This window comes from Hyalella azteca, unplaced genomic scaffold (genome assembly GCF_000764305.2).
Source record: "Hyalella azteca isolate HAZT.00-mixed unplaced genomic scaffold, Hazt_2.0.2 contig15253, whole genome shotgun sequence".
NCBI classification, from domain to species: Eukaryota; Metazoa; Arthropoda; class Malacostraca; order Amphipoda; family Hyalellidae; genus Hyalella; species Hyalella azteca.
Genome location: NW_025945110.1, coordinates 28,893 through 49,195, shown reverse-complemented (window position 1 = coordinate 49,195; position 20,303 = coordinate 28,893). Strand labels below are relative to the sequence as shown.

The 20,303-nt window shown below is 38.8% G+C and overlaps 1 protein-coding gene across 1 annotated transcript in view; it reads left to right on the top strand.

Annotated features, from left to right (window-relative positions):
• The first annotated feature begins 1,327 nt into the window (after window positions 1-1,327).
• The window catches only part of LOC108670796, a 24,408-nt gene continuing 5,432 nt past the window's right edge, over window positions 1,328-20,303 (top strand). The window contains exons 1-10 of the mRNA XM_018158289.2: window positions 1,328-1,554; window positions 2,156-2,290; window positions 2,593-2,649; window positions 7,218-7,376; window positions 8,403-8,495; window positions 14,922-15,203; window positions 15,711-15,992; window positions 16,276-16,557; window positions 18,146-18,427; window positions 19,208-19,261. Of these exons, the coding sequence (XP_018013778.1) occupies window positions 1,357-1,554; window positions 2,156-2,290; window positions 2,593-2,649; window positions 7,218-7,376; window positions 8,403-8,495; window positions 14,922-15,203; window positions 15,711-15,992; window positions 16,276-16,557; window positions 18,146-18,427; window positions 19,208-19,261 (1,824 nt within the window). The 5' untranslated portion in view covers window positions 1,328-1,356. The remainder of the gene's footprint in view (window positions 1,555-2,155; window positions 2,291-2,592; window positions 2,650-7,217; window positions 7,377-8,402; window positions 8,496-14,921; window positions 15,204-15,710; window positions 15,993-16,275; window positions 16,558-18,145; window positions 18,428-19,207; window positions 19,262-20,303) is intronic.

Here is a 20,303-nt window from a genome sequence, read left to right as displayed (position 1 = left end):
GACGCTGCGTATCATCGATACGTACGTCAAGTCAAGTAAATTGGCAACAACGTTTTTCATGTGCAGCAACGGACTAAAAAGGAGAAAATAAAATACTTAAAAAACTTTCTAAAAAAACACGGTTTTCTTGTGGACTAAAAAGTAGAAAATAAATTATGGCTCGCCCCAAAAAACGTGGGTCGGGCTTTACGTTCACCATCAAATTTCCAAAATTCGTGTATTGTGTGCTTTTCGCTTTAATCATAAATCTGCCCGACACACGTTTTTTTGGGGCGAGCCATAATTTATTTTCTACTTTTTAGTCCACAAGAAAAACGTGTTATTTTAAAAAGTTTTTTTTAAGTATTATATTTATTTCTGAGAATGTCGAACTAGGTATAGAATACTTTAGTAAATTAAATATTAAAGCTTTAAAAATTAAATTTTTAAAATTAGATATTAAGTTTTCCGTGCTTCTCCTTATGTTTTTCCTGTTGTTAATGTGATAATAAATTAATTAGCGCAGGGAACAAACCTTAATCCAAGTAAAAATGCACTTTCAGACTGCGATTTCGAAGGTGGGACTAACTAAAACGTATTGAAACCTACCTTAGAGTGAAAACCTTGGTTCAAATTAACAAAAAATACCAAATCCAATATTTCCCTAACAATGTCCTGTACGCGCGCGACGTGCAATTTACGTTCGTAACCTTAGCGTTGACGAAGCTGTATCAAAGATCACGACCGTCTGCGGTTCATTGCGTTATTTGCTGGCATTCGTGTTGCAGCTGTGCTACTTCATAGCAACGTTGCTAACTGGTATATTTCCTTACCAGATATAACAAATCTGGTATATTGAGATGGTGCTACTTCATAGCAACGTTGTCAACTGGTATAATTCCATACCAGATATAACAAATCTGGTGCAGCTGTGCTACTTCATGGCAACGTTGTCAACTGGTATATTCCCATACCAGATATAACAAATCTGGTATATTGAGATGGTGCTACTTCAAAGCAACGTTGTCAACTGGTATATTTCCTAACCAGATATAGCAAATCTGGTATATTGAAATGGTGTTTGGTATGGATATTTTTATTCTGGTATATCTGCTATAATCTGGTGTGTTGAGCTGGCAATCGGATATTCTCTGTGAAAAAATAGTTAGCAACGCTGCCGTCACGTTCCGGTCAAAATGTCCTTCACGTTGCTGGACCGTGCCCGCAAGGCAGCTCCATAGCAAGACTTGCTAAAAGTGTAGCATATATATCTTGTTAATGCATCAATTTAGTAGATAAACAGCACTCAACTTTAAAGTAAATTATCTATTTTTCTCACCAGAGTAAAAAGGCGTACATTTCCCACCTGATATCAACATGGGAGGACGCGTAGTGCCCATCGTGGTTCAGAAAGAAGGATCTCGAGAGTTCGAACTCAACGAAGAGGCCCTCATGAGCGTCTTACACAGACCTGAAGTGCGCGATACTGCCCTCTGCGTGGTGTCTATTGCAGGGGCCTTCAGGAAGGGCAAGAGCTTCTTCATGAATTGTCTCCTCAAATACTGCATGAATAAAGTGAGTATAAATGATGCCGATCTGTTTATGGAGGACGTGCTGGGCCCACATCCGTTCTAGTAGAATGAAAACTATCACGTTCTCATCGGCTAAGACTTGGTTCACGCCATACTGCCGGGCACGTGCCAGTCATGGTCCAGTCCAATATTCTTTAATGCATTCCTATTGAACCATTCACACCAGCCTTGCAAGGCTCCAGCCAAGGCCATGCAAGTCATAAGATATATGGACCGGGACGTGAGTGCAGCGTTGCCATTGTTTTATTCCTGGTATATCTGGTTTCCAGCTCAACATACCAGATTTTAGCAGATATACCAGATCAAACATATCCAAACCGGGCACAGTCTCACTATACCAGATTTGTTAAATCTGGTATGTAAATATACCAGTTAGCAATGCTGTGTGACTGCCATGACACGTGCCCGGCATTATGGTGTGAACCAAGCCTAAATGTGAATTGCTTGTAATTGAGAGATAAATGACGATTTTGGGTATTTCTCCGTTCGAATACACTCGCTTATAGAGATAAAAAAGTTAATATTACTTTCGTTGAAGTTGTCTGACATTGATCTTTCATCCACATCAATTCTACGCTACCTAGGGCTCACAAGACTGGCTGGGTGAGCAATTGCAGCCAATTGGAGGCTTCGTATGGAGGGCAGGTATGGAGAGAGTGACCACCGGAATTTCTATCTGGAGCGAGCCTTTCCTCTTCATTAAATCAACTGGCGAAAAAGTGAGTGCAACAAGAAGTTCAAATTTGTTTCTATTACAAACCTGGGTAGTTTTCATTGATGAACATTGAAGTACTGAGTAAATTGTAACGGCTGTAATACAGCATTAACTGGTTACGAAACATTAGCAATGGCATTCAAGTTATATTCATAGTATGGAATAATTGTGCCAGCGGTCTGAACGAAGAGCAGAACTTTTTGTTCTGCTCATCTGTCTTCTATGATATTCATTCAAAATTTGAGATTTAGAAACTTGAGTGAAACCTTATTTGCAGTCCAAAACTTAATTTTTGTGTTGTTCCAGGTTGCTGTGATCCTTATGGACACCCAAGGCACTTTCGATTTGGAAACGTCGGCACAGGTATGCAAAATTTACGTGGAGACAGTTAATTTGAGATCTCATGTCTTCAGCTTTAAGGGTTAAAAGATCTATTTTATGTTATATATTTTAGTCTCCTCGAATTTCTTGGTGAAATGGTGCGATAAAAGTTGGTGCGATTTCTTTCCCTAAAATGAAGCGAGAAAAGTTGACCAACCACATCTTAGTTTAGGGATTGAGTAACTATTATGGTATATATTAAGAAAATTTAAGAATTTGTTGATAAAATGTATCTGGGTAACCCAAATCATAAATTGCCCAATACTTTCATAGATAAATTGATTATATTTAATAAATATATAATTACACATAATCTTCGATGTGAATAGATTAATTATAATGCACTTTCTGCACTTATACAATATTTTTATAATTACTCACCAATAGAATAGTCCACACAAAAACATGGTTATGTAGATTTAGACATCTTGGTGTTTTCCAGCATGCGGCTCTAGCAAGAAGTCTGAGCACGCAGTATAATTCAATCACAGGAGGGTGAATTTGTTAACAACTGATGGCGTAAAGCATCAATTAAAAAATGAACTTTCCTGAAAAAAATGAGTTTATACCATGATATAGTAAATACCAGGCATCGTAAATTTATAACAGGCATAGTAAACTTAAACTAGGCATAGTAAATTTAGTAAATAGTAAATTTTATACTCTGGTCCGGCGTATTACTACCATATGAAAATAAATTAGTATCGGAATTAGTTTCCACCAAAATATGACTAGAGCCATCTATTCATACAATATGCTTACGTTATGAATTTCGAGGAAAATGTGGTTTTATGTTCGCTCCCGCGATAACTTTTGCGTGTTCTGTATCTTTATTCTACGCAACGTGGCAAAGCACTCTCCGTCACTTTTACTTTGCAAAAAAACCTTCGGATGTTAAGTAGCTGCTGGAACGGCAAATTCGTTCAATTATGTTACCATTATCCAGAGTTGGCAATATCCCTATATAATATACCCCGGTTGGTTAACATTAGCCTTTCATTCTCCCAATAGAGATTTTGTGAGCTCCAAAATTGTAATTAGCGGCCCGCACCGCTTCTTCACTAACTGATAACCTCAAAAATTTATTACTATATACTGCTTTAATTATCAGATTTTTAAGATAAAGAATATAAATACTCACACTTTTTTAGATATTTCATAAAATTCTAGTTCGGTATCTAAAAAAAAAGTATTTCATTGCATTTCGATAATCAAGAAGTCGTGTTCATAGATCCAGGCCTGGAAATAATGTAAGAAGTAACCGCATGCATCAAAGTGAGAGTACATAAAAAGTTTTTACATGAACTCGGATTCCGTTTTTAACAAATAAATGAACTGTTAACTGTGATCGCAAACGAGTGTATAGACATTATTTGTAGTGCAGAAACACTCCCTAAAAATCACGGGGGAAAATTCTACTTTTTTAATTTCAGTTGCCAGGTTTTTATTGTTTTCATAACTTGAATGAAGAGTCGTGCAGTAGAGTAGAGTAGTGTTCTGTGGTTTAAAACCTCTTATGGGGCCCAACATGTTAAGTTATCTGCAAAGCATTAATCAGCTAGAGAGTAAATGAGGTGCGAACTTTCTCTCAACGACAAAGATAGCCTCCTCATAGGCCTCGCGTAGAGATCGCCAAACCGTTCCTCTGATGACGATAAGGTACTAAACAGTCTTTTACCGAACATGACTTTCCGTAAGTCACCCACGTTGCTCGTTGGTGAATTTAATCATCCAGAACTAGACTGGACAGAAAGATCCTCTCCAAGGGATGGGAATCACCCAGCATCCTTATTAATGGAGTCTGGGAGAGACTCCTTCCTAGTCCAGCACGTTAACAAACCAACCCATAATAGGAGTAAACAGACTCCCAATATTCTAGACCTGGTGTTTAATAGTGATGAATCAATGTTAGATGAGCTTCGTCACGAGTCTCCATTTGGCAAAATCACCAATCAAAATCAGCAATCATTATTTTCCAGTGTTAAAGGCTGTAGAGAAAAGACGCCTCGGAAGCGTGAGTGTTTGAATTTTGCGAAAGGTGACAATGAAAAACTCCGTGAAGCAGTGAATGCAGTGAACATTTCGAACTGTATTAAGGACATGAATGTGGCTGAGTCATGGTCATTTCTCAAGGGACACGGTTATGTCTGCAGTTAATGCGTGTGTACCTAAAATTAAGCTTGGTGTAGCCAAAAAACTCAGTGGATGAACAGAATAGTTCTAGCTAAGCTGAAAACCAAAAAGGAAGCCTACCAGCGTTATTTACAGACTCGTAGCGATGCTGATTATAACCTATACGCAAGAGCTCGAAATCAAGCTAAAGAAAGCTGTCACACCGCAGTAAAAATCTTCGATAAAAATATTGCAAAAAATGCAAAAAAAAAGAACCCGGAAGCCTTATTTCTGTACGCTAGTTCAAAGTGCGCGACCAAGAGAATTTCTGATTTTTAAGTAGATCAACGAAAGATATCCTCTGATGAGGGCAAGGCTAACGTTCATCATCAGTTTTTCAGTAGCGTATTCACTGAAACGGACTTGAACAGTAATACAGCCATTGAGGGGCGCCCAGTAGGCTCTAAATTAACAAGTTTTGAACTACAGGAAGACGAGGTTCTCAAGCGCCTTATCGCTGTAAATCCCACAAGTCTTATGGACCGGACGGCTTCCCCCCAGATTACTCATAGAGTTAGCAACCGTCCTACGTTATTTTTTCGAAAAACTTTGAACGAAGGTATCGTGCCTGCTGACTGGAAAAAAGCTCAAGTGACACCATTGTTCAAAAAGGTGACAAAAGCTGTCCGGGCAACTATCGCCCACACAGTTTGACAAGTGTCGTTTGCAAAGTAATGGAATCTGTTGTGAGGAATCAATTGATGGATCATTTGACTGTTAATAATCTCCTATCAGACGGGTGAGGAATCAATTGATGGATCATTTGACTGTTAATAATCTCCTATCAGACGGTCAACATGGCTTTATTGCCGGAGATCCAGCACCACTAACATCTTATCTATTCTGAATGAATGGACCCGCCTGCTTGACGAAAGGGAGACAGGAGATGCAGTGTACCTCGATTTTGTCAAGGCATTTGATACTTGATAGTGTCCCACATGAGCGGCTGTTGCGTAAATTGAAGTCTTTGGAAATTAAAAGTAATGTACTGAAATAGATCAGAGATTTCCTAGTAGGTAGACGACAACGTGTCAGTGTTAACGGAACCGTATCAGACTGGGCATCAGTGCGCAGTGACGTGCCATAAGGAAGCGTTCTTGGGCCTATTTTGTTTGTTGCGTTTATAAACGATCTGTCAGAAGCTGTGTCTAGCGTGTGCTCGATGTATGCTGCACAAAAGTTTATAATACAGTGAAGAATACGTCGCAAAAAGTACCGTTGCAAGGTGATCTTGACAGGTTAGTGGACTGCAGGCTGATAAGTGGCAGCTGCGTTTTAATATTGACAAATGTAAAGTAATCCACCTTGGCAAGAACAATGAACAGCAAGATTACAGTACGAGAAGACATGGTTGCAATGACAGAGTGATGATGTCAAAGTCGACAATGGAAAAATATTTAGGAGTGTATGTCGACAATGTGTTGAAATTTTATAAGCACATTGAAGCTCAAGTTAATAAAGCCAATAAACGACTTGGACTGATCAGACGCTCTCACGAGTACATACGTACATGCAGAAGCGATGAAGCTGTTGTTTGTCGCTGCCGTGCGTCCGAACCTAGAGTTTGGAAACGCCGTGTGGTTACCAAAACTAGTAAATGACAAAAATTTAGTCGAGAGCGTTCAAAGACGTGCAACATGGATAATTCCCAAGCCTTATGAACAAAGATTAAATATTATGAAGATTCCAAGCCTCTGTTATCGACCTCTGCGTGGTGACCTCATTGAAGTATATAAGTGTACCTACGGTTCATACAAAGTACCAGAAGGAGTCCTAGAATTTCAAACAAGAACCAACACCAGGGGCCACGGCTATAAACTAAAAGAACTGCGTTGTAACACATTCATGCGACAACATTTTTTTCTCGCTTCGAGTCACCGACATGTAGAACATCCTCCCTGATAGCATCGTTGACGCTCCGAGTATGAACGCCTTCAAGAACAGACTAGACGAAGCTATGCAGGAGAATATCTTCAGTCTTTAAATGCCTTGCACTTTACGGTCTTGCAATAAGTCCAGCAGCTATCTCAATCAATCGTCAGTTATGGAAAGATCGGGTTCAAAAGGCAAGTTCCCTTGTGGAATCAAGCCACGAAAAGTACAAGAGTCGGCAACAGGCCATGGGCCTTTTTCTTCAGTGCCTACACTTCTATTCTATTCTAAGTGTTTATTTCGGGTTTCAAATGAAGATTCTGTTATAAGTAAGTGATGCAGGGAATATAAATCTTGCACAGTTAATTACAATATGAGTTTTCAAAAATAGTTTTCTTCTACAAGCTCATCTAACATTTACTTGTCGAGAATACGAATAAAGCTCATAAACAACTTATTAATCCCTCATTTCTGCTACAGCTTTTCTTGTGTCCCATTTCTGGCAGGAATCCACGTTCATATTCGCCCTGACTCTGCTGGCCTCTTCTGTCACTGTCTACAACCTGATGAACCAGATTCAGGAGGACGACCTCATGAACCTCCAAACTTTCAGCTCATATTGCGTCCTGGCTCAGGAAAATAGTCAAGGCACGCGTTCATTTCAGGTAAACTGATCGTACACATTTCAGATACACAACTCGTACACATTTCAGGTACACAGCTCGTACACATTTCAGGCACACAGCTCGTACACATTTCAAGTACAGAGCTCTTTCGGATACTCATTGAATTTTTACCACTCCAATGGCCCCCCTCTCGTGTGGGAGCTAAATGAACCATGTTGGCGTAGGCATTGCCTATTGGCTTACTTATTATTTCCCGTATATTATAAAATCAAAGTATTATTTCAATGATATCCGTATTTCTTTAAAACGAGATTTTTGTCAGTGGAGGCTTGAACGTAAACCTTAAAGTGATATTGTTAAAGTACTTCAAGTGTATGCAGCTATAGGCGAGTATTTATTTCAGTTTTGCATTTGACAAATGAGATAACGGCATTTCATGTCACCCTACGACCAAAAGGAGCACCTCTTAATATCAAATAAACTAATTTATCATCGCATATGATGAAAAATTTAAATAAAAAACTGTACTAAAACCATGAACTCGGTTGAAAAATTCGCGGTTTGAGTAAACTATTATTGGTATAGCTCATCACTGTAATAATCAAAATAAATCCTATCTAAGTTTATTACGTATAACTTAAAGCAAGTCATTCTCAGTTGAAAGGGCATGAGTTATCTGTTTTCTTCAGCCCATAACAAGGCTCGGTAATTCGGTTATTGCAAAGCATTCAATTCTATTTTGGAAATATTCATTCCTCTATACCAGGCAGACTTTGAATTTACAAATTCTTATTTATTGTAATTTGCTCCCGTGGATCACATAATCGATTTTAAATTTGTCTTCACAAATGCATCATTCATCATGTGCGCTTCCTATCCAGTGCTTAATTTGAAATATGCTACCTCAAGTGGTAAGCCAAGGCATATAATGTCAAGATCTGCTCGTTCAAAATAATAAAATAGTAATTGTACTTATCCGTCCAAGGTTTCTTAAGGCTTCAAAAGAATTAGTTTCGAATTACTTGAACGACCTGACTTATATTTACTTATGTTGTCCCGGTTCAGAAGCTGATGTTCCTCGTGCGCGACTGGAGTCATCCAACTGACCATGCGTACGGTCACAAGGGAGGCCAAGTGGTGCTGGAAAAAGTGTTAAACGTGAGTTGGCCCAAACATTACGGAACCTATAATAAGTGCTTTAATCCATCAAAAAAGCAGAACAAAAATTCGATGTTGAAAAGTGTCCTCTTGAAAGTGCTATTAACAATTTTATTCGGAATGATGACAACTTAATCACAAGATTGCACTTTAAACCTTATGTACAGAGCCATCTTCCATGAAATCATTTGGGATAAAAAGTTATATATTTTTTTACTAATAAAAAGTTTTATTTGCAAAAATTCTGAAAAGCCTGAAGATCCTCAAAACAAACTGATAATATAATTGTGTATGAATATATAAAAATTATACATATTTCACAAAAGAATGCAAATATACCTTAAACTAGAAGTGCTAGAGAAAAACAGCCGGTTTTGAAATGGGAGCGCAGCCCTACACCACAAATTTAGCTCATAAACAAGCCGTTGCGCCAACGCCTACCCAATAATGCAATAACTAAACTCAGCTCACACCCAAGAAGCTGGAGGCAACTGGGTCATCTCCCCACACCAACTTTAAGCAACACCTACCTCACTCCACAGCCTGCTGAATCAAATAGTTAATTGTCAACAGGTCTTACTCCACAGAATTTTACCCCATACTATCACTTCTTACACACACCGTAAGCCTTACTGGCCGCTGACCACGCCGGATCACCGTAAACCTGCTCTGCTATATTTGCAGGACTGGCGTAATCCCGCCGCACTCCACAGGCAGAAGCGCAAACCGCCGTCCCTATAACGCCATGCCCCGGCTCTCCCCCTTCGCAGCCATAAGGCTTTCTTCAATTGCTGATCAGTTGTGCGCCAGGTTAGGTTAGGTCCCTCCATCGCGCCAGGCGCATTACTGATCGGGCAACGAGAAAAGCCTTCTGCTGGCTGCGAAGGGGGAGAGCCGGGGCATGGCGTTATAGGGACGGCGGTTTGCGCTTCTGCCTGTGGAGTAGAGCGCGATGAAGCGGTGGCTGTGACGTAACGGCGCTGTAATGTCGGGCGCTTATTTTCAAAAGTCGCGAAAACTCCAGGCTGTGTTTAATGCAAGCACACAACAGTTTGGCTATTTGCCCACGGCTGTGGGCAAATAGCCCACAAACGTAATTTGTTTAAATCTCTTTTGGAATTATCTGTTTTAAACTCTTTTTTCATATTTGCTAACAAGCTTTACCGACAGATTGACGGTTTGGGTATGGGTCTTCCACTCGGCCCAACCTTTGCGAATATTTTTATGTGTTTTCACGAGGTGTCCTGGCTGTCCAATTGCCCTCTTGATTTTAAGCCAATATTCTACAACAGATACGTTGATGACACTTTTTTACTTTTTAAGCATCCTTCTCACGTTAAACTCTTTCTCGATTACCTAAATTCGCAGCATAAATCAATCAAATTTACCATGGAACTGGAATCTGACAATAGCCTATCCTTCCTCGATTGCAATATTACTAAATCTAATGGCCGTTTTCAAACTTCTGTATTCCGAAAATCGACTCTCACAGGTCTCAGTACCAGCTTTTTTAGCTTTTGCTCCTTTCGATTTAAGATTAATGGGATTCAAACACTTTTACATCGGGGCTTTCGAATTTGTTCTACTTACAATATTCTGCACGCTGAATTCGAATTTTTACGCAATATTTTTTCGCTTAATGGATTTCCGACTAATCTGGTGTTTACCCAAATAAAGAAATTCATGTCCAAGCGGTACAATGACGTTGCCCCCGAGCGCGACAGTAGGGAAGTTGTTTATTGCTCTCTTCCATATTTCGGCCCTGCATCCGAAACTATGTCAAGGGAGCTAAAGCTTCTGTTTTCTAAGTATTTCGCAAATGTTAACCTACGTGTTATATTGGTCAACCATTTTAAAATCGGTTCTTTTTTTAGGTACAAAGATACTCTCCCTATGCATATGCGAGCGTCCCTAGTTTATGAATATAGTTGTGCACGATGTGCATCTGCGTACGTCGGGATGACGTCTCGCAATCTTTATTCTAGGGTCGCAGAACATAAGGGCAGAAGTTGTAGAACTGGTAACTTACTGTCGCGCCCCCCTCATTCAGCTGTGCGGGCTCACGCCGAGCAGTGCGATGTTCCAGTGTCTGACAGTGACTTCAAAGTTTTAGCTTCCAGTTCCGGTGTTTCTGATTTGCGCATTTTAGAATCATTGTATATTTTTAAACAGAGGCCTAGTTTGAATTTAGCTTTTAGCTCTTACCCGCTTGAAATTGTAAATAGATAGGTTTTACAGCTTAGGTTTTTTGTTGCAATCAAGACTGTACTAATTACTGATTTATCTGTGTTCTAGAATTTTCGAACTGACGATGGAGCTGGACTCCGAAACGTTTTCTTTAAAGATACTACGAATTTTTGTGGTGTTTTCTTTGCTTTTAAGTTCTTAGAAAATGTTTTATTATCATTAAATGTTAATGAGTAAATCCCAATAGCAGAACAATAAATATTTAGATGATTTCCAATAATTTTGGCCATTGTAGCGGCGCTACATTTTACTGTAGTGGTAGCGGTAGCGCTCGCTACAATCTAGTGGGTGTAGCGGTAACGGTAGCGCCCGCTACATTTAGAGCATGTAGCGGTAGCGGTAGCGCTCGCTGCATTTCAATGTAGCGCTGCCCAGCTCTACTGAAATAAGTGTGCTAAGTGTAGCGCTGCCCAGCTCTGCTGAAATGAGCTCTGCTAAGCACCTTAACTGAAAATTGCATGGACAGGCTTTTACTGAATAAAAAAAAATAAAAACCAAGTCAACTTATGTCGAAAATGCCAATAAATGGTAATAAAGAACGTTTCAGAGTAAGATGGAGTAGATTAAAATAATAACTAATTCTATGTTTATTTGGTGTTTATTAATTAACTTCGTCTCAACATATATTTGTTCAGTATCATGTCAGCAACTCGACCTGCCTTCTGATATTGTCATAGCTGTTTTTAGAAACCTTAAATTTTTTAAACCATTAACATTCAACAGAAGCCACAGACAAACACGCACCTTCTTTTCCAACCAAGATGAAATTAATTTCATAAACCACCAATCGAATTCTCACATTTCAACAGCAGATGAGTAGAAAAATGTTCAATCTGCCATACACCGATTCAATATTTTCAATACTTTTTATGTATGGATGAAAATCTGTATTCATCGCCATTCACTCTAAATTATCGCTATGGCGAATGATGCATTATGTTCGTTCATCATCTCATTTAATTAATTACTTTGTTTTTTTACTATCAAATTATCAGCATGGGGCTGAGTTATAACTCTCCCAATGCCTGAAGCTGGGGTCTAATAGTTGAAATTATTTCATATATGCAAGCATAATTAACTGCAGTTGTTAGCAGAAATGTAGTTGCCATCCCATTACTTAAAACGTGACAAATCTTTGCGATTTTTTAAATTAAATTTCGTCACGAATCAGCGATGTCAATCCATTCAGTTGTAACTATATTTTTATAGATAAAAATTTTAATTGCTAAGCATAGATTCTTACCTTTTTAATTAGATATATCAAAATAATTTCCCCCCTCGCACGACTTGTTATCAAGGATTCCAAAAAGAAGATGGCACAGAAATTCCCCATATCTTGATATAAGAAAACGTTTCAGAGTCCAGCTCCATCGTCATCGATTTGTCTTTTATTTGTCAATTTTAGGTTTTGATTTCTAATTGTTAATTTTGGATTATTAACTGATTGTATTTACTTTCTAGGCTTATATAACAGACGATGGAGCGGACTCCAAAATGATTTCTTTTTTAAAGATATGGTGAATTTCTGTGATATCTTTGTTCGTAAGGGGAGCATGTATAGCTAGACAAAACTTTTTTATTTACGAACGGATCAATTTGAAACTTGGTACAAATATGTAAAATAGAATACTAAGACTCTTTTGTTAGAGTAAATTTTTCGAAAAAAAAATAAAAAACGTGAAATTCATATAAAACGGCAAAAAGAGGTACTGTAAAATTCTATCTCCTCATTCAATTAATTAATTGAATGAGGAGATAGAATTGATGAGGAGAAATAGAGCACGCACATGCATGCGGTTTGCTGCGTTAGACGTGCCTTTTCAGCAGCTACAAAATGAACCAAGAAACCGGAGAAGCTTAATTTTTTTATTTTTGACGTATATGCTCCCCTTAAATTTCTTGTTAATTTGCAATTTATGCAATCAAGTGATCTAAAGCTTGTTATACTTAAGAAATGGAAGAGATGTTCGAGGTCACCATCAGGATCAATGAAGACGAGTAGAAGGCGCGCTCAAGCTGCGCTGCCGCCCGCAAAAAAGCAAAGAAGGCCTACGAGGAGGCCATGTCCCCAAGAACTGCCCCACTGGGGACGTTCTTGGCGCCCCCAGTGTTCTGAAACTTCCCTCAGATTCAAAGGACTAAGCCATGGCAGTCTACGATGAGCTAATCAAAAACATCGTCAAGACAGAACTGTTATCTCTTCGGAATGAAATTAGAGCTCAGCTTGAGGTGGTCAGTACATGGTTGAGAGAAATTTTACTTTCTCCAATTTAGCCCGAATCTACAAAATCACAATCTGCATAAAAATATTCTACCGATATGTCATTTATTGAACATACCGCCAACGGTTTCTGTAAATAATTAACATACAAATGAACAAACTTACACTATAATAGAATGGTGATATAAACGTGAATAACTCTTCAATATTTCAACAGTAATATTCTAAAATGAAATTAGTAATAAATATCCAAGGATAAATAGATCCTTATCAAAACAGTGCGCGCACCGGGCTGTCGCATCAGTCGCAACCCGCAACCGTCAAAACAAAACACAATTCCCTATCCAGCTAGGGGGCGCATGCCGGAGGCCAGCTTTGCCATACTTCACACTTAGTTCCTATTCCTTTCCATAGGTAAGAACGCTAGAGTGCATAACGTCCTATGAAGTCAAGTGCTCAAAGCCACAACGCCGGATGTTTACAGAAACAACTTAAGCTTGCCAAAGGTAAACATGGCCATGCTGCATCTGGCCTAACCTCTTCAGGTCTAACCTATACGAGCTGCAACCTTTCTTCACCCAAAACCAACCTGAGCGGACCTAACCTGACCTCATTGGCTGCAAGAAGTTAGAAAGGCGGTCCAATTGAGCTGGTAGAGGCAGTCATTGGCTGCAAGAAGGTTCTGAGCCGGGAAAGCGTGAATAGGTTAGGCCAGAAGAGGTTAAGCCGGAGTTGGTACAGCGGATGGGGAACTGCCTGCTTTTGAGCGAGCATGTTTAAGCAGTGGCTAAAGACCTACGGCGCTAATATCTTTCGGCAGTGTCGCTTGTCTGGATTACAGAGTTCAAGCGTAGTCTGCAGCTTCTAATACTGAGGCTGAGTAAAGTTAATGCATGGTAAAGCTAGGCGTTGGCTCCAGGGCTTATTTATGAATAAAATTTGTGGCCTACGGCTGCGCCGTCTCCAGCTAGGACTTGCCTACTTCTACGAAGGAAAATGTTCAGTAACTAGTACTGAACATGACATATCGGAATCTGCGGCTGCAGTGCGTATTTGAATTTTTGTGAACACCAACTCGTAATTATTCATTTTTATCTACTAAATGAATAATTAATGGATTTCTCGCAACATCTAGCAGTGGAAAGTGGCAATGCTGAGTTTAACTTTTAAATTAAAAATTAACTTTTAAATCCAGATCTAAAGGTTGAGTGAACGAAGTTCTAGACAACAGAAATGTCCGTTCAACAAGCGAATAGTATGATTCTAAGCGTCGTAATCTTACACTCGCCTGAACTAGAGATGAAATTGAACGTAAATTTATGATCAACCATTTGAGGCTCAATTAGGAACACTATTAGTAATATTTCTTTGTTTTCACTCACTCGAGCATCATAATAAACGATTTTACTGATAATTTTTTGATAGTCCAGTGAATACTGATAGGTTTATCATGAAGTTGGTAAGGCACATGAACCTTTTGACTGATGGCAGCAGAGAAACTGCAATTTTTATGTTCTTTAATTTTGAGTCGTCCATGAAGCGGGACTTTGGTTAATTGCATGTACAGCTTGTAAGAAGGTTGAAAAAGATCCCATAGTGGTTGAATTATCTCTAAAAATTCTCTAATCTTCGTAAACTATTCCCTGTAAGCTAGGATTTTTATCTGTTTCTTCGTTTCTTTATCTGTTTCACTGGTTCTGCTCGAATAAAGAAGCTTCTTGCAGCTGGAGCGTGATACCCATTCCGTCACGGAACAGTTTCATGACATGCTGTACATTTTTGCATTTAAGATGAACATGAGTCAAAATACTTGAAAAGCGGGCCGTCTAGAACGTCGTCTTCTAAAAATCTGTACTACAGACTCTGACCACACGACAAGAGGAGTAAATTGAATGTGAATATTTATAATGAGCAGATTATAATATTTGACTTCACACTAAAGACATGTTTCATTCCAGGAAATCGATCGCAGCATCAAGCCCTATGTCAAGAGGGATGAACGTAAACAGAGAGCGCGCACTTTAAGCAACGCGGCCTACAACAAGGCCCTGCAAATGTATGAGGAAGCTATGGATAAAGTGACGAGCTTCGATCAAGAACCACTCGACGTTTCCTCCCTGAATGAGAAACACTTAACATCAAAAGACGAAGCCATTGCAGCCTACCAGCGGGAACACCAAAACAGCGCGAGCATCAAACTAATTCCGGTTGTGAATGAAATGAAAGTTCAACTTGAGAGGGTAATTATGTGAGACTCTGCTATAATATATTTCGTATTGAGTTTTTTTACCAAATAGTTACTATACGAAATTATTTTCAACCCATTATTCGAGCACTTCATGAACAATATGTTTGATTTGTTCCTAGTTTCAAATTTATCGCGTTTGAAATACAATTTCAGTTGGAAAAAAATAATTCAAATTTCTGTTAAGTGGATGTGTGCGCGGATTTTTTTTATTAAATTTACGGTTATGCGTTTCCGCAACTGTTACGGTATCTGAAATCAATATGAAAATGATTAACCGATATAGCACAGAATTCAATGTCTGAAATAAAAATTATTTGAGTGTCTGACCACAAAACCACAACTTGTTTTATTTGAGTGTCTGACCACAAAACCACACACTGACCAGAAACTTGTTTTAATAACTTGTTCGATACATTTGATTAGTTAACTGCTGATTCACTTCATTTCCAATCTCGGAATTCTCTAATATTTTGATTTCATATTCGTGATAATGTTTCAGACTATCGACAAAAAGTACGCAAGCTACAGCGAACGTAATGCGCGTAACTCAGACGCGCACTCATGCAGCAAAGTGGCTCAAAGCCAAGCTCTGGCTTCTTACAAGGAGAAAATGGACTCGAAAATCCGTCCCAACAGCGACTACGTGGATTCCGATTCCCTGAAAAATCAACACTTGACAGCGAAGATACAATCTTGCTCTCTTTATGACGAAGGAAACAAATACACCATCGACAGAAAAGAGTTTCCTGTTGTCAATAAACTCAGAGCTCAATTCGAGAAAGTGTGTGAATAGAGAAATTTCTAAGCTGACCCTGACTGAAACATAATTTCGAAAATGGGTCTTTCTGGTGTTGGCAGTAATGACATTAAACTCATAATCTGCGGTTTTTGCAGTTATGATGAACAAGAGTTATTATACTTGCATAGTGCGCCGTCTAGAACGTTGTCTAATGACAATTTGTACAGATTCTGACCACACGACAGGAAGAGTAAATGTAATGCAAATATTTACAATGAGCAGATTATAATGTTTGTCTTCGTACTAAAGACATGTTTCATTCCAGGGAATTGATCGCAGCTACAAGCCCTATGTCGAGATGGATAAACGTAAACAGAGAGCGCGCACTTTAAGCAACGCGGCCTACAACAAGGCCCTGCAAATGTATGAGGAAGCTATGGGTAAAGTGACGAGCTTCGATCAAGAACCACTCGATGTTTCCTCCCTGAATGAGAAACACTTAACATCAAAAGACGAAGCCATTGCAGCCTACCAGCGGGAACACCAAAACAGCGAGAGCAGCAACCAATTTCCTGTTGTGGATGAAATGAAAGTGCAACTTGAGAGGGTAATCATGTGTGACTCTGCGATAATATAATTAGTCTTGTGTTATTTACCAGATATTGTAGTTACTATACGAAATTATTTTCAACCTGTTATTCGAGCAATTCATGAACAATCTGTTTAATTTGTTACTAGTTTCAATTTTATCGCTTTTGAAATACAATTTCAGTAGGAAAAAAATTCAAATTTATGTTAAGGGGAGCATTGCGGTCAAAATCGACGGTTTTGGCTTTTTCCGGTTTGTAGTCTGATCTTAAAGCTGGCATTCTGAGCTATCCAGTAGTACCAAAACCATCTATGTACGTTGATTTATTCGTTCACGACAATTCATGAAAGGGGGGCAGGTGGGGGAGTTCCTTAGGTACTTAGATAGGAGGTAATTAGCTACTGAGCTCTTCAAATATAGTGTCTACTTGAGTTGTGCTGCAGTTACTTGTTTAGTTTCATCTTAAAGCTGATATTCTGGTCTATCCAACGGCACGGCATTACCATCTCTGTACGTTGATTTATGCGTTCACGACAGATCATGAAAAAGGGGCGGTAGGGGGAATTCCTTCAGTAATTAGATAGGAGGTAATTCGCTGCCCAGCACTACAAATACGATGTTTTTAGGAGGTGTGACTTAGTGTGCCTCCGGGCGTTGTACGGGGAGGTGCGCATGTAGTTGCTCCCACCATCCTTGAGTGGAATCAAGCTGCAGAAACGTTTAGTTTGGTATCTATGCTACATTGAGTGCCTATTGCGAGGCGCGCGAGACTTTGTCGCTCCCTACTGAACATTCAACTTTTTGTCACGGAAAACTTTATAACTCCTAGAGTTTTGAAGCTACAGCAATGAGACATATACCATTCGATTCGCAATTAAAATATCTAACGATTCTCGAGCCATTTTTTTCGATTTCGTTTTAGTTTTGAAAATATTTAGAAAAAATGAGGAAAATTCAAAAAGTGGATGAAAATTCGAAATTTTTCAGAAAAATCATCATAACAAGAGAACCAAGAAAAAAATTGAAAAAGTGGCCCGAGAATTGCTAGATATGGTCTTTACGCATCGAATGATACGTGTCTCGATGTTGTAGCAAGTGATTTGCAACAGTTATAAACTTTTTAGAGTACCCGTTTTTTGGCCGTTTTCAATGAATTTCACGTTTTCTTTCATTTTTGTCGAAAAATTCACGCGAACAAAAAAGTCTTAGAATTCTGTTCTACATATGTGTACCAAGTTTGGAGATGATCCTTACCTAAATATAGAAAATAGATTTTGACCGTAATGCTCCCATTAAGTTGATGTGTGCTCGGATTTTTTTATTATATTTATGAATTGCGTTTCCGTGATTGTTACGGTCTCTTAAATCAATAGGAAAATGTGTGACCGATATAGCACAGAATTCAATGTCTGAAATAAAAGTTATTTGAGTGTCTGACCACAAACACAACTCTGTATGGCATGCCAAAGTATTTTCTTTCATTAATCGAAAAATTAACTTGTTAATAACTTGTTCGATACATTTGATTATTTAACTGCTGATTCACATCATTTTCCATCTCGGAATTCTCTAATATTTTGATTTCATATTCGTGATAATGTTTCAGACAATCGACAAAAAGTACGCAAGCTACAGCAAAAGTAATGCGCGTAACTCAAACGCGCACTCATGCAGCAAAGTGGCTCAATCCGAAGCTCTGGCTTCTTACAAGGAAATAATGGACTCGATAATCCATCCCAACAGCGACTACGTGGACTCCACATTCCTGGAAAATCAACACTTGGCAGCAAAGTCACAAGCTTGCGCTCTTTACGACTTAGAAAACAGATTCATCTTCAGCAGAGAATTGTTTCCTGTTGTCAATAAACTAAGAGCTCAACTTGAGAAAGTGAGTGATTAGAGAAATTATTTTGGCGAATTACTGAAACGTACGTAATCTTGGCCCTGAGGCTTTCTCCCGTCGGCAATAATGACACGAAACTCATAATCTTCAGTTCATATAGATATTGACATTCTTAACGAAGACACAACCTAAGTTTTTTTGCTGGCACGTTCCAAAATGCAATTTTCCAAGTTTCAAGAAAGGAAAGATTTTTTAACGAAAAAACGTCTTAATTTGATTCCGTTGTCGGATTTTTAGTCTCTAACCAAATTAAAGAACAATATTGAGTTTTCCTTGTCTCGGGTCTATCCACATTGGACGTATAAACGGTAACTGTTAAGTGGTTATAAGAGGCTGTGTCAAGTAATTTTCCCTTACAGAAAAGGAATTTTTTTTCCTTGAAATATTTCCTCTTTTGGCTCTTTTTTTTTTCTCAAATTTATTACTCTTATACGCGACTTGGGTAAAATACCAGTTGCACAATAAACCACGATTTTCTGCTTAAGCCATGCATAAATTATTCAAAGACTATTTCAAAAAATAAAATGTTAATTGTTTCCATCAGGGTTAATAACATTTTTAAAATGTGCATGAATCACATTCTCAATATAACTCTAATAAAATACTCCAAGCCTTTGTCGTTATCAAATTGGTCGCAAATTGATTAGTAAAACTTCCTACTCCCCATTGATAATTTCTTCCTGATTAACAGTCGTGAACATTGAATTGTCCATATTCTTCGGAAATCAAAGCGATTATGTTAGATAAATTTAAGTTCTCTTTCAGGATATCGAAGAGGAGAAAACCCACTACGTCATTTTGAATGGCCGCGCGCAGCAGGTGAGCTCATGCAGCGAAGGGGCGCACAAGCTCAGTTTAAATTCGGATTCCATTCTCGGGTTCCATCAATGAAATAAGACGAATTCACCGCAATTTTACACTCGTTCTTCATTTTATCATATTAATCGTTAAATACTCGTTTTGCAATCTTGAAACGGCATTTGTCATTGACGTTTTAGAGTAAAAACGTTTAGGATTCTCAGATTGATTGGTCAGTTACCGTAGCCAGATGGTTTTGATAATAGCTTTTCAGGTAAGTCTGTCGTACGCAAGTTTTGATAATGCCAAAATTAGGGTGTACTTACGCAACACGTATATTTTTGGGCGTAGGTGTAAAAAGAAACGAAGTTTTCATAATCCGGGTTTACAGTCTCCACCGTCCTCACCGATCCGCGAGCCGCTGCGATAGAAACGCGTACAAACAAGGACAGAAAGCGTAGTCGTAAATTACCAATTTGCTCGTTTTCTGTGATTATTTTTTTTCGTTGCATCATCGGGTTTGGTCCCAGCGGTGGTGGGCACAGTTCCGCTAATCCGCTAACCTCTCATTAGCGAAGCTAATATTTTTCTTATCGGATTAGCTTTTCAGCTAACCTTGAAAACCATTAGCGGACCAATTAGCTTCCGCCAAATTTAGTTCCGCTAATTGGCAGTCCGCTAAAAATGTTTAAAAATCTCTTCTGATAGAAAATTCAGGTGTTAGTAATGCAAAGTATTTAGTACTTAGTATTACTTACTTCCCTGTCAAAATTTTCGTGCCGATTAAGGTCGTTTTAGAGGAACTATATTCGGCTTAGGGGTGAATCAGGAGCACCCTGTCAAAATTTTCGTGCCGATTAAGGTCGTTTTAGAGGAACTATATTCGGCTTAGGGGTGAATCAGGAGCAAGTCGGCCACGTAGGGTGTTTTGCTTCTATTTACCAGCCTCTTTTGGAAGTCAATTGCCCGGTAGGCCAAATCTGCGTAATATACTTAAAAATAGCAGCTGGTCAAGCTTCGTCATCATGCCCCTGGTCAAACGCTGATGACGCTATCGCACGAT